This window comes from Gracilinanus agilis, chromosome 1 (assembly GCF_016433145.1).
Source record: "Gracilinanus agilis isolate LMUSP501 chromosome 1, AgileGrace, whole genome shotgun sequence".
NCBI classification, from domain to species: Eukaryota; Metazoa; Chordata; class Mammalia; order Didelphimorphia; family Didelphidae; genus Gracilinanus; species Gracilinanus agilis.
In genome coordinates this window covers 237,386,790-237,402,066 of record NC_058130.1, presented here as the reverse complement: position 1 = coordinate 237,402,066, position 15,277 = coordinate 237,386,790, and the positions used below count along the sequence as shown (strand labels likewise).

The window sequence follows — 15,277 nt, the reverse complement described above, 5'->3', positions numbered from 1 at the left end:
TCAAACAAACAAACAAACAAACAAACAAACAAACAAACAAACAAACAAGCAAACAAGTGCACATCTTTATCTCATTATTTTTAGTAATACCCCATGGACTTCAGGGAAATGTTAGATGCTTAAGCCCTTTTTGTTACTGAATAACTTGTTCATAAAAGTTGGAGAGAAAAGAAAAAGTTGCGACCCAGATAATCACAAATCAATAATGGTTTTCAATGAGAGACAAATGAAAATAGCATTACCTTTGTCATTTGTAATTTTTTTTGAGGGGTGTGTGTGTGTGTGTGTGTGTGTGTGCAGAAAAGCTATCAGGCAAAGAAAGCTTTGTAATTTGATGTTTGGCTTGCATTCATGGGTCATTTCCCCAAAGCCAGATCATGATCAAATACACTAAAAGAAAAACACAGACACACAGCACAGTCCCTTTTCCCTGTTTGACCTTGTCAAATTTTAAAGTAATTAAATTTTAACACTTTTAAAGAAAAAAAACTGCCCCCCACATATTTATTATATATGTACAGTATCTATAAACTATAGTTGTTGTATTAATGAAGGGTGCATGGGATGCTACATGCCATATGGCAAAAACAAAAAACTGATCAGCATGGATGTGTGTTAGGCAATCCTGTAGGCAGCTCACCTGATTATATCACTGGAAAAATAAGATAAATGTGTTCCCTTCTCAAAGCTAATCATCTTTAGCACATACATTCCATTATATTGCCCAATGACAATTTCTAGGCGGTGCACACACATGTATGTATATTTATATATATTACTTAATTTCATGTGACATACAAAGTTGTACAAATTGTGGAAATCTGCTTCCTCAGCATTGTTCAGTCATATTAATTTTTTTGAGATATTAAAGCAATTTGGAATAGGGGGTGTGCAGCAATGTATAAAGAGTCATCTCAATAGGAAACTTCTCTGCAAAATTTTCTAAAGGGCTCCTTTAATATAGGAACAAAATGTATTTCACTGTGACCCATTTTCAGGGCGATAGATATTTTTATCCTGACTTGAATTAATGAGGCTAGGCAAGTTAGTTACAATTTTTTTAAAAAAAAAACCTGTTTATATTGTCTTTTGGAAGCTATTCTGCATATTAAAGGTAAAGTCTTAGAGTGTGCAACACTTTCTTGATTATGCCATTGCTTTTCTTATTCTGTTCAGGCTATAAATAAAGCTGTCTATTTAAACCTAGCATTAAACCAATCCTCCTGCTTTTAGAAAGGTGGAAAGAAATCAGAATTATTTAACCTACAGATTGTTGTCAGCTTTTTGTGAATAATAAATCTAAAAACAAAGAATGGCTTTGTGAGATAAATTGGGAAAGAATTAAAGAAAATTTCTAATTTAACAATTCCTCAGGATTTCTTGTGCACCAGTGAAAAGAAGGTTTTTTCTAGAAAAACCATCTATTGATGCAGGATGACAGTTGCTCCTTGGTGACAGTGGTGAAAACAGAGCAAGGCAAACAGAGAATAATTTCCTTTGCACTACATGTGAAGATCTGTGCCTGTGAAGGAATGTATATAAGAGAGTTTCTGTTCTCTGGATTCTGTCAGAGGGGAAGTGGCAGAGCCACTGCCTCCTGCTTAGGGAATGGTTCACTAATTAGATCCTCTCATGAGAGGAAGGAAGGAAAAAAAGTGTTAACAACCTCAGAAAATGAGAAAAGGGAAGCTTGGGTAATATCTAAGATTCTTCCCAGGAGATTAACACATCTCGTAGGAGGAATCTCTCTGCAAGACTTCTTTGGGCACACCTACCCCCAACCCAACCCAACCCAACCAAACCAAATGAAAAAAACAAAAACATTCAACAGCACAAACATACATGTATATGTACCACACACACATAAGCACAATAACACATATGTATACTATACACATACACACAGTATAGATAGACTGGGGTCATCTTACAAAACTTGATATTTTAAAAATGTTCCTACTAAGCAATGATTAATAGGAAAGTTATTCATGGGAAGATCCTCACAGTTGGAGAGGACAAAAACATGAAGTTAATAATTATATAGGGACTCTTGAGAGAGGGAACTTCTTGTACTGAAGCAGGTTGGCACCTTCTTTGCAACTTATAGTCTTCAAATGCTCTGCTTAAGAGCATTGAGAAGTTAAATCTCGCACAGATTTATAGAGGCAGTAGTATGTGTCAGAGGAGGGACTTGAACTTCTGTCTTTTGGGTTTTGAAGTCAGTTTTCTATTCACTGTGTTAGCTAATGTTTGTGAAGTCATTAAGTCATGCTTGCTCTCCTAAAAAATATCCTTTGGTCTTGCTTTAATAATTAAATAAAACAGACCTCATTTAAAAATGTTCCTTGGGGGGTGCAGAATCAACTTTAGTTTTGGAAAATTGTTTAAACCCCACAATTTTTAGTGGGGGACTGGGGTGGAAAATCTTCACCAGTCTAAAACTAAGTGAGGCCGAGCTTTTAGTTCACTAGAATTATTGTTAGTGAAATTTATTGATTTTGTCGCTCTTGATCCTCTCCCTCCCTCTCTCTCTCTAGTTATCCCTTCCCATTCCTGCTCTCCCTCCAAATTTTCTATCATTTTGATGTCACAAGAGTTTATGTTTTGTGAAGTCAGAAACTTCCAGCTGGTCTTTCAGTGCAGAATGGTAGAAGGAGTCACATTAGGTACCACCTCCTCTGGTCATTTAGAAATGTAATCTCTTCCATATCCAAAATATATGACCCAGGAGTTGAAAAATAAAATAACACATTCCTTCTTTGGGATGTCTTATAGAATAAAGAAAATGGTAGAATTTGGTCCTATGCTACTGTCTCTTCATTTTCCTGCTATTGTTTCCATTTGAATTAGCTCATGTAAACTATACACAAAGTCAACTGGGAAATAAGGGAAAGGAACTAAAATGGCATCTTTGGAAGTAAAAGAAGGGCATAATGATTATTGGTTACAGCTACTGGGTAAGCCTAAAAACAGACATCACCTACATAATCCAGGCTTTCTTTTTCTAGTTTTGATTATTAAAACTGAGTAGTTGGAGCAAAAGGGCTATATCAAAGGATGGAAATGGATCCAAGTGGCTTTCATTTCTTTTTTATCCCTGATATTCTTTGCTTATCTCAGACTGCAGCCTTCAAAAGCAGAAAATGACACTTTTTGTTGTTTTTTTCTTGTCTGAAAAATCAGAAACATGATTTGGGTTATGTAAAAGCTTCTGAGCTCAGTGCTCTAATGTTTAAAATACACACACACGCATACACACATTTCTCCTTCTTGACATGAAAGAAGATAAGATTCCAACAGGGGTAAATTAATTTCTATGAGGTTTAGTCTCCTCTTACTGCCTAAGGATCACAACTAAATTTCCTCATTTTTGAAGGGTAAAAACATTTTTTATTTCTACTCACTCAATAGTAAGTGAAAAAAGTAAGAACTTCATTTTGGAGAAATTTAAGTAATTCTTTTTAAAACACACAGAAAGTGGGTAAATGTAAGCTTCTGGACTTAGCTATAAATTGAGTAAAAAGAAAGCATTTATCACAAAAACCTCCAGAATATTGCCATAAGCAATGTAGAGCACCTTGTGAAATTGATAGCAGAATACAAAAATAGCAAATTAACTTGGGCTCACAACCTTTGCTGGACCTGAACATGTTGGTGAAATTTCTGCAAAACTAGAATTCTGGACAATACTGTTAGTGAATTGGAAATACAACTCTAGGCAATTTTTTGCTTAGCTTTTCAACTAGTTAGATAATAGGGGATGCTGAAGAGTACCAATATGATATAGCCCTCTTGGTATGAAAGATGGGTAAAATGAGAGCTTGGAAAAACAGCATGTCTCTTTCTTGGCATATAATGCTCCGAAATCTATGGATGAGGCACTGAATCCATTGTGGATATTTATTTTGCCCACACTAGGGCAGGCACCTACTGTTTTTAGGATACTGGGGCACCAGACAATAATAATTTTGGCAGTGCCACTTGAAGGAGATATTTTCCTCCCAAAGTATTAAGAAAGCTGACCAATCCACAAGTAAAAGAGAAACCCTCCAAAGGTTTGGATTATCCACATTTACCCACAACACACCTCTCTTTCTCTTGCTCCCCCAAGGCAACAGATTAATCCCCAGACAGTCATAGGATTTAAAATTGGAAGAGCCTTTAGAGAACATTTTGTCCAACCCTTTCAAATCACAGATGGCTAAGAGAAATTAAATGACTGGACAAGGCCACACAAGTAGTTAAGTAGTGGAGAGCCTGGATTTGAACAGAGGTCTTCTCATTCCTACTTCAATGTTATTATTTGTTTGGATTTACTGTCTAGATTATTCTAGGATTATGGGTCAATCCTTGTAGTAACCTGAAGTCCTGTGGAAGAAATACAAAACAGCTTGGTATTCCCAAAGTCCTTTATACTGGAGATAAACATGGGCTATGATCCCTACCTGCCCCATCAAAACCCCTCTCCCCACTTCCGTTGATTTCAGGTTTAAACTGGTTCAGCTGTGAGAATGCAACAAGGTAAAGAGTTGTTCAATTAAAAAATAGTTGATCATTGTTGCCTTGGTAGCTAATAGTCAAACAGATGTCATTTGATTTGTATGTCTCAGCTATGTAGAGATGTTTTAAAAAAGAATATGAGGTCTGGTGAAATAACCTACCTAAAGTTACACAGGTAAGAAATTGAGCCAGGATCAGAACCTAGACTTCCTTACTCTTACCTCAGTCATACCACGTTGCAGTTAACTATATTTGGGTTTATATTAGGACGCTTCCTCTCTAGAGTCTAACTGACTTGCCTGTAAGATCAAATAGTAAATATGCTCTTTACTGCCTCATCAGGACTTTAATGTCCTTCAAAATGACTGATCCATACAGGATGTCTAAGCCTTCTCATGTGTAATTCAGGAGTACTTTAATTACAACCCAGTTTCAATTAGCCATTTTTTTTCTTTAGAAATGAGTTTGCTTAATTTACAATGTTAAAAGTTAACTTATCCTGTATTTCATTTAGGATTAACTTTTAAAAGATCACATTTGAAATTTAAAAGAAAATATTCCATTAAATTACACTGGGATGTCCTTGAATTTATACCAGAACTAATATATTTATTTATTTTAGTTTTGGTATATAGTTATTCTCTTCTCCCCAACCTCAAAGGATTGCTTTTGAGATCTGTGACCATTATCAGAAACAAGAAGTAAAAATGAATCCAGCTGACAGTTCAACAATCTTTCCATCTCATTTCTTTATTTTACTCTCCTTATTGAAAGTAGAGCAGGATTTTCAGGTGGGTTGCTATTCAACTGGCAGGGATAATCTCCATTTGTCATTTATTTTTTAGGGGTCATTTTATTTAAGTTTCACAAAATTCAAAGACCAAAAAAAGCAAGTCCCCTTTAAGGAACATTTTCATTCTATCATTTCACAACACAGAGCTCACTCTTATTTACCATATCATGTCATGGAACACCATTTTGAATCTGTCTCAAAATGTGAAATACACAACATTTTCATGCCTCTTCCAGTCTAGCTAAATAGATAATCACTCACCAAATATTATTTCTCTTCATTGATTATTAGTAACATTCAATCTGTTCGAAGAACCACTTGCTAAGCATTTTGGGAAAAATTTAAGCTTCATCTGGGCTAAGTCATTGGTGATAATGTATATTCTTTTTAAGAATGGAAAATATTCAGAATTTAAAATCTTTAGGCAACACTTAGTGATGCCAGCATCTTAGAATATTTTGTATTAGCTATGGCAAAAGAAGGGGATCAATAAAGCTTTCCATACTTTCAGGATTTTTTTTTCTTGATCAGCCACCAAATCAAAACAGCATTTTTTGAGTTATCCTCAGTACAATCTTGCTCACCCCTTTAAAAATCTCAATAAGATTTCTCTTGTCTACCACTGATTATTACGGAGAAAAAAGCAAGCATTATGTAATTTGTAAGGTAGAAAGGAGAAATGCCAAAGTGGTCCACTTGTGGAAATTAACTTTGATATCTATAAGTATTTCTTGGAAGTTGCAATATTAAATAGTGATAGCAGAGAGCAAGTCCTTTTAATTGGCAGCAGTTGGATCTTAAGGAGACTATCTCGTTTTAAGCATGTCCTTAAGGTTGCATAATCCTTCTGTTATGCATGGATGAACCTGGTTTATTGGCATCTGAGAAGAGCTCATTCCTATCCAGAGAGCTTTTGTAGATTCACTTCTCTATCTTAACTACCATAAAGGTGATAGTTTTCTTATGAATATGTAAAAACCAAAGTCCTTTTCTTTCCTTTTCCATTGTCTATCAGCACATTAGGTGGTTTGGGAAATTTAAACCAGGCTGTGAAAAGATGGTTCATTTTCATGGTTAACATCTACCTTGTCTTTCATTCATTTACTTATTTATTTTTCATAGTTTTAACCACTACTTGTGGCTTACCCTCTCTTTTCGGTGAATCCAAGGGCTTTGTTACAGTAAACTGGTCCAGTGTGATATCACAAGTATAAAAAATATTCCATTCTGTATCAAAACTAGGCACATGCCTTTATTTATATTAACAGAAGATAACAGAGTTAAAACAATTTTGCCTTGGGTAGTGTAACCTGGATTCCTATGATCAGACAAATCCATATCTCTCTCTCTCTCTCTCTCTGTATCTTTCCTCAGGTAACTACAGGGATCTATTTTGTGATGTTTGCTATTTTCCGTTAAAAGACGGTGACATCACACTTGGGTCAGTAGTGGTGAGTAACTAAAAGCACAACCTCTCATTCGTATTGCTTTAAAATGTACACAGTATATATGTTGTTTTAGTCATGAAAAGAAAAGAAAAAGAAAAGAATATATCGATTTCTTTGTGGTGCTCAACCAACAATAGGTTATGGTGCAAGGCTTTAACAAATGATAATCATAGATACAAATTCTCTCTCTTTTTTTTTTTTTTAACTGTAGAGTATGTTTTAGACAAATGTGTCTTTAATATGTAAATCCTACACTGTAGGTTGTTCTTTTTTTTTTTTTTCTTTTTCTTTTTGTAGTGGTAGAAAATGTTGAACAATTGTCCATGAACAGTGAGCCAACAGGTTCATTACTGAGATCCCCAGAATGCCAATATTTGCAATGCAAACAATTAGTAAAACCAACTCTGTGAAAGGCCCCCGACACACACCTGCCTCTTGGTGCAGAGGCCCTGTTGCACAACCACAAACAAGTCTTCCTGTTTCCTATATACCCCATTTGAACAAAGGGGCAGCTGCAGCCAGCTGCCCCTCGACCCAGCAATTTGATTTGCCAGGCTGGTTTATTGGATACAAACAATGCCACAGAAAAGAAAAAGCACTGCTAGTGGTGGAACCTCAGATCATTTTCATGTTGAACCTTCTAGGTCCGGCCACCTCCCCTTCCACGACAGCACCATTGTTTTTTCGGGGGACATACTCAAGGTCGATGCTGTTTTTGTGCTTGCCTTTTCCTCGACTCCATACAAAGAGGAGGAGGAAGCAAAATAAAACCACTCCAAGGAATGTGAAGCAGCCCATGGCCGTGGACACCAGGATGGTCTTAAGGTCCAGGGAGAAAGTATTTGCATTGGTGCCATTAGAACTAGTGTCATTGGAGTCTGTCATATACATAGGGGTCCTGTTAGCATAAAGGAAACGGTCTGAGGCAAATCCTTTCACAGTAAGGGAGGCTGTGTAAGTGTCGTTCCCTGCAGCATTGCTGGCAATGCACACATAGATGCCCGTGTCTTGGTCCTGGGCAAAACGAATCTCCAGGGTGCCATCCCCTAGGACCGTCACTCTTCCATTGGATTTCGTGGTGATGAGTCGCCGGCGAGGGGTCGCCCAGGAAATGACGGGCTGGGGGTCACCGTCGGCATTGCAGACCAGCTGGACTGTCTGCCCTTCGTCCACCAGCAGGTACTGCATCTTCTTGTCCCGGATCTTGGGTTTTTTGCAGGTGAAGTAAAAGGAAAGGGCAGTACTGTGGAAATCCTTGAAGGGTTTCTCCCGAATGCTATCGGGGCCAGCGCACATAGGCTGCTGGCCCCCGAACTGCAAGAGGGGCTGCCTCTGCAGAATCCAAAGGAGGCGGCAGTCGCAGGCCAGGGGGTTGTTGCTAATGCTCAGGACCTCTAGGGCTTTGGGTGAGTAGAACACATTTTCTTCCAGCGTTTCCAATAGGTTCTGGGAAACATTAAGTACGCGGAGGAACCGGAGCCCTTGGAAAGCGTGTGGTTCGATGGCGCGGAGCTGAGCCCCGACTATGTGCAGCTCCTGAAGCCGGATTAAATCAGCAAACATCCCAGCTTCGATGGTGCTGATGGGATTGTAAGAAAGGTTGAGGTGAGTCAGGTAAACCAAGTGTTTAAAGGCAGGGTAGGGGACCGTCGATAAATTGGTGTTGGTGATGGAGAGGGATGTGAGGTTAAGACCATAGAGGCTATTGGCAGGCATCATGTCCAGTAGAGGCCAATAGTCAATCTCTAGATGCTTCAGTTGGAACAGTCTCTTAAAGGCATACACGGGCATAACATTGATGTTGAGATATCTCAGATGCAGGCTGATGAGGTTGCGGAGGTGGGAGAGGGCTTCTGTTGGTACCGCTGTTAAGTTGCATTTCTCCAGAGTGAGTTGTTCCAGGCTGAGCAGCCCGCTGAAAGCCCTGTGGGATATATAAACCAGATCGTTGTCCCCGACTTCCAGGGATTTCAGGTTGTGCAGATCCTGGAACATATAGTCCAGCAAGATGACAATCTTGTTCTCACTAATGTCAAGTTTGGTGAGGTTAGACAGTCCTGTGAACACCCCCAGGGGAACGAGTTTCAGGCGGTTTCCTTTCAAACGAAGGGATCGCAGGTTAAAAAGGTTGTTAAAGGCTCCTGGCTCAACGTTGGCGATGATGTTGTCGCTCAGGTCTATTTCCTCTAACAGAGGATAGGACATAAATTCCTCGGGGTTGACGCTTTTTAACCGGTTTTTGCTGAGGTCTAGGATTTTGGTCTCGATGGGAATGCCCTCTGGGATTGCAATCAACCTCTTTCTGTGACAAGAGACGGACTTGTTGTGAGGTAAACAGTCACAGCGGGCCGGGCAGCCTATGGTAGAGCCCATGAAGATCAACACAACAGCCAAACCTAGGAATGGCTGCCAACATGATATGGCCGTGTGAAGCATGACTCCACCTCTATGGTCTACACCTTGGTCAGGGGCCTGCAGAAGAAAGAGAAACAAGAAGGTAGGTAAAGGGTTAGTTCATAGGCAAAAGAAATCCCCTGATGGGTCTTTGTGGTCTAATTCCCTATGGCCTCCATTCGCAATAATAAAAAAAAATGCAACGGGCAGAAATCTTTGCTGGCAAATAGATTTTTCAATTTGCTTCTGGTTCCTAGTTTATGAATCCCTCCGGGGCATTTCCCTCTATGGTTCTCCTGGTGTTTAGGTGGGAGCTGCTTTGTTTCCTCTCTGGCTCCCAGACTTCCAACAAAGCAGAAAAAAAAATCACTGCAAGTTCTTTCTCATATGCTAATTAACATTATTTACACACACATACACAGAGATTTATACTATATCTACCTTTAAAGTGATGATTCTACCTTGTTAGAAATTCAACCAAGAATAAATTTATACTTCTTTTTATAGTGTTTCCTTCCTTTTTTGGATGCATTTTATTCCTGGAGGCGAATGAGAAGGCAATCATATGGCTTCCTAGTGGAACACTTTGTATTTAGGAGGTGGGGAAGGCGTGAGGAGAGGAGACAGAGATAGTGTTTCGGATCTATATTATGGACTTATCCTTGGAGACAGTGAGAGAAATAGATAACTAATGGGAATAAGGAATTAAAACTACCTTCCAGGCTAACCCAACCTAATCTAATTCAATCAACATTTACTAAATGCCTAGAACAGGCTAGAACATTGCTAGGGTTGGGGATACACAGACTAAAGGAGAAACTGTCTCTGACCTCAGAGAGCTTCTCCTTGGGGTTGGGGAATAAGGTATGTAAACTGACAAGTATGTAAATATTATGCATGATAATTTGAGGAAATGGGATCAAATATTAACAGTTAAAGAGACTAGGAAGTATTTTGCATGAAGTAGAAAATAAGCCTTGAAGAAACCTATGCATTAGAAGAGGCAGCGTTGAGGAGGGGCACGTTCTACTTATATGTAATAGCTTGTACAAAATCAATGTCCAAGGCTCTCAGGATTCTGTTAAAAATTTTCAACACTTTCATATATAACAGAAATAGTAGCAATCAAGTCTTGAAGTAATCAAGAGCAGATTCTTAACAATAATAATCATCATCATTACATATAGGACTTTAAGGTTAAAAAGCACTTCCATATATTTTTTGATCCTAGCGACAACTTTGCAAGGTAGGTGCTGTTATAATCTTTGTCTGTCTTTTCTTTTCTTTTCTTTTTTTTCCCCAGAGACTAGGACTCTTCATCTTGCCCAAGCTGGAAAATGCAGGGGGGCTACTCATGGACCCAGTCTCACTACTGATTGTCTAGAGAGCTTTGACCATTTCTGGTCAATGTAATGTTGCCCCTCCTTATGCAATCTAGTATCCTCCATCCCTCTCACCATGTTAATGCTGAGTAGACACTTGATCAGCATAGCCCACTGCAATTCAGCACTCCTAAATTCAAGAGATCCAACAGCAATCAGTCTTCCTAATAGCTGGGATTATAGTTGCTTCCCACCATGCCCATCCATTTATTATATGGCGTGTTCCTGGAAGACTAGCACTTCTGATGCCAAGCCCTTTTCAGGACTGCCCATTTATTTATATTTGGTGTCCATCTCTCACCCAGTTCTTACCTGTGGCTCCAAGAAGCTTTAGCATGCTTGGCAACCACACTGCAATAAAACTGTCTTAGCAGATATGCTAAACCAAGGTGAGGGTAACTGACAGATTTTAAACCCATTGGTGAGTTAGAGGGGAATGTTGACCCTAAACATGTAAAGAGTTCCTCTGTTGGAATGGGCAGATGAGAACAATTCATTTGAATGGCCATGAAGGTGACTGAAGTAGGCACTCTGGAGTGCTTAGAAATTGGTCAAACATTGAAGACATCTAATTCAACCACTGCATCCCAGGTCATCTCCAGTCATCTTTACTTTTCTCATGTTATTGGATTTGGCTCTAGAAGAAAGTGAGGCTGACCATTTTGCCCAATTATGCCTCACTTAAATCAATTCATGAGCAAGTCAAGACATCATCCCATGTTGTCATTGGTCCTCTTTGAAAACAAAGTTGATCAACATCTCCATCTTACAGATGAGAAAACTGAGGCAGAGTTTAAGTGACCTACCATGGATCCAGCCAGCAATTGTCTGAGGCAGGATTCTAACCTGCCTTCTTGATTCTGAATCCAATTATCTACCCAGCATTCCATCTAGCAAATTAATGTAAACAATATTCTTTTCTTGAAATAAAATTACACATTGGTTCTTTTAGCTCCTGGGAAAGAAAAGAACTGAGGGTAAATAAGGGCATCGTCTATACAATAGACAGCCATATAGGCTTTGCCACTGTAGTGAGTCTGTTCTGCTCTGGCACACTTTTCCTATTCTGTTGCTGGGCTTCTCCCAGGCATACGTAAGTAATTTTGTAGAAAAGCATATCACAGTTTTGTGATGCAGCCTCGATTATATGGATGAAGAGCATACTTTTGTTATTCCTCTCACAAAGTATGTTTCAGTTCTAATCTGAAGGGCAAACTGCTGGGATTCATTTAGCTTCCACCATCAGCAGAAGCCTTGCAAGCAAAGATTGCCTGTTATGTCCAACTGTGACCAAGGTTTGACAAGATAAACTTTGCTTCATTAGGAACGAAGTTGGAACTGAAAATCTTTAGGGAGCTGAGTTCAGTCCTTTCATTGAGTTCTCATCAAAGGTCCCTATCAGTTGCTCTGATTATTACCTTTTTGAACTCAGTCTATGAGGTTGGCTATTTTCATACTGATGTTTCTGGTGTGCTGGGTATTCATTTTCTAACTCATTCTGCTAATGTTGAGCTACAAAACAAACAGATCCAGCAGGAGGAGTGCCCTGGAGAACTGGTTTGGTTTGTTAAATTATGAGGTACTCCCAATCTGGAATCCATGCCAACGAGTCACACTAATTCCCTCTCAAGACAGAGTGAGAAGAAACTGGAAAAGGATTTTCATCACCTTAACCAGATGAACAAAAGGGAAAAGAGAAAGTTGTTTTGTTTTCTTAGTTCTTAGGAATGTTTCAAGTGGTTTTCACTTCTGTGAACATGAGAGAGAGAGACAGAGACAGAGACAGAGACAGAGACAGAGAGACAGACAGATACACACACAGATAGAGAGACAGAGAGAGTGTTTAAGGAGAAAGAATGGGAGAAAGAAGACAGCAGCTGTGATGAATGACACAATAATAATAAATGTGCTTAGCCATGGGATTCTATGATTAATTTAATTCACTGACTGGCAACTGAACAAAGGTATAAGACAATAAATGACTGATGCAGAAAACTATTTAAACCCTCACGCTTGCAATGATAAGCATTGTAAGGATATGTGAGTAGGGTTATCCCTCCCAGTGATTCAAAAAATACAAAGTAAACAAAGAATTAAAGTACCCAAAGGACAATAGCATTGAATTATTTCCAAATCTAGACAATCGACTAAACGTAAGAAGACAACTTTGTACAGTTAAAAGAGAATTCGGAGTCAAGGACTAAGATTTGTTTCTTAGCTTTGTTGTCACTTGCTAGCAAATGCTATGACTTTGGGCAAGTTGTTTCTGGGTCTCAGTTTTCTCATCTATATAATGCAGAGGTTGAATAGGATGATCCCTAAGACCCCTACTAGCTTCAATACTGTGATCTTATGAAATGTTAATCTCCGCTAGAATTTCCTCCAAAATAATTTTTATAGTCTAGCTGGGAGCTTATCTGATTTCTGATTTGACAGTGAACTTGAACCTCACCATGGATCACCAAGCATGGATTCAACTGAAAGCCTCAACACCTGGCTAAGTTGCATTTATATGGAACTTGTTATATAAAGAGAGGATTCTTCTTTCATCACAAATCTTCTAAGTTTAAGATTTGACCCTATATCTGAAGTCATCTTTTGGCAACTTTAAAAGCATTTTTAGCTTCAGTATTCCCATCTGTCAAAATAGAGATAACACATAGTACCTATCTATCACAGTGATTCCCAAAGTGGGCGCTACCACCCCCTGGTGGGTGCTGCAGCGATCCAGGAGAGCGATGATGGCCACAGGTACATTTATCTTTCTTATTAATTGCTATTAAAATTAAAAAAATAATTTCCAGGAGGCTAAGTAATATTTTTTCTGGAAAGGGGGCAGTAGGCCAAAAAAGTTTGGGAACCACTGATCTATCAGCATTATTTTGAGGCAAATATTTTATTACATGTAATTTAATATTATTACTTTGGGAAGACATTGAAATGTAACACGAATTTATAAAAAGTCAAGGTACAATTTATTGACACAGCTGCTATTTATTTTAAGAGGAGTAGTAAGAGGTTTGGGTTTGATGCCTGGGATTTGAATCCTACCAACACTATTTCATTTCAATTCAATTCAGCAATGATTGTCTTATGTACCAGGCACTATTTCAAGTTCTGAAGAGAGAAAGAAACACTTTTTCCCCCTGGAAGGGCTTATATGCTACAGAATAATAGCCTGTAAGCATAGAGTAAAAACAAAATATAGCAAAAAAATAAATACAAAGTAATATTGGGATAGGTATGGACAAAGAGAGGAAGCATGTAAGGGAAGAACTCCTTCAGGAAGTGGTCATTGAGCTTAGCCTTAAAGACAATTAGGCATTTCAAGACACAAAGGAGAAAGAGGTGAGTAACTTTGGGCAAGTACTTTACCTCTTTGACTTCATCTGCCTGTAACAGAGATTTTAACCTTTTTTGGTCATATAGTTTTTTGGCAGTCTGGTAAAGCCTCTTCAGAATAATGTTTTTAAATAATTGAAGGATATTCTGAATTTCATTTTGAGGCTAGTGAAATTAAAGATGTCATTTTCCTCCCTTTTTCCTTTTCATAGACTGCCTGAAGTCTATCCATGGACCCCTGATATGTAGAAGAGGTTAGGAGGTTAGGAACCTCTGATGCATACAATGATGGAATTGAACTAAATAATTTCTGAAGATCCTCCCAGCTCAAAAGAATAGATTTCATAATAAATAAGCTATAATTATATAAAATATAATATAAATATTATAATACTTTAATGAATAAGTATAATATTATACAGTTTCCTGTAGAGTTATGTCTGTAGCTATAGGTCATTTATAAAAAAGTTTCATTAGACTCTTTGGACTGCTCTAAGTTGGTCTGAGCTATGGAAATAATATTGTGCTTAATATTAGCTGAAAATGCAATTACTGAATAAATATATACAAATATAAATGTGCCATATAGTCACATGGAAGGATCTGCAATTTTGTCAGTAGAGAATTCCCGTTGCCAATACAGGTCCTTTCCATGGGTCAGTAGAGACTTAGGAATTTGCCAAAGGCCTGTAGAGAGAATCACTTAGTGTCAGGGTTTAATTCCAATTGAGGTATTCCTAACTGTAAGACTAGTTGACTAGTGCATCGTATGAAATTATAGACACACATTCATATGAGCATACAATTTCACACTATATTTATAGATTTATTTTCCCACTGAGCCTTATATAGATATATATGTGTGTGTATATATCTATATCTATATCTATATCTATATCTATATCTATATCTATATCTATATCTACATCTATATCTATATCTACATCTATCTATCTATCTATCTATCTATCTATCTATCTATCTAATAAGAGTGTACTGGTAAATATTTAACATTTTAATATTTGCCAAAAAAAAGGATGCACGACACACTTTGAAGTTTAAATTTGAATCATTAAAATGTTCTCTATTGTTCCGGGTTAAGATGGCGGCAGAGTAAGAAGCAGCTCTTAACCTCTCCTGACCGAAACACACAAAACTCCTCAAGGGGACATAAAAACAAGTCCAGACGAACGGAGGAACCCCACAACAGGGCACAGCGTGGAAGGTACGTGGAATCGAGACAGTTCCAGGCTAAAAAGGGCTCTCACTCACTCAATCGCGAGCTGAGCAACCGCCCCACCCCCACCCCCTCCACACTCACCTATAGCTCCGAACCCAGCTAAAAAGAAATAGAGCAAGTTTGGGGCACCCATCGAGTCATCGGCAGCTCCGGGACCTGTTCCTGAGAGCAGCAAGAC

The 15,277-nt window shown here is 38.3% G+C and overlaps 1 protein-coding gene across 1 annotated transcript; it reads right to left on the bottom strand.

The window, feature by feature from the left end:
* Positions 1-7,356: 7,356 nt before the first annotated feature.
* Positions 7,357-9,177, bottom strand: LINGO2 (leucine rich repeat and Ig domain containing 2). The gene has a single exon (XM_044657488.1). The coding sequence runs from the start codon at positions 9,175-9,177 to the stop codon at positions 7,357-7,359; it is 1,821 nt and encodes a 606-aa protein (XP_044513423.1).
* Between the last annotated feature and the right edge of the window lie 6,100 nt (positions 9,178-15,277).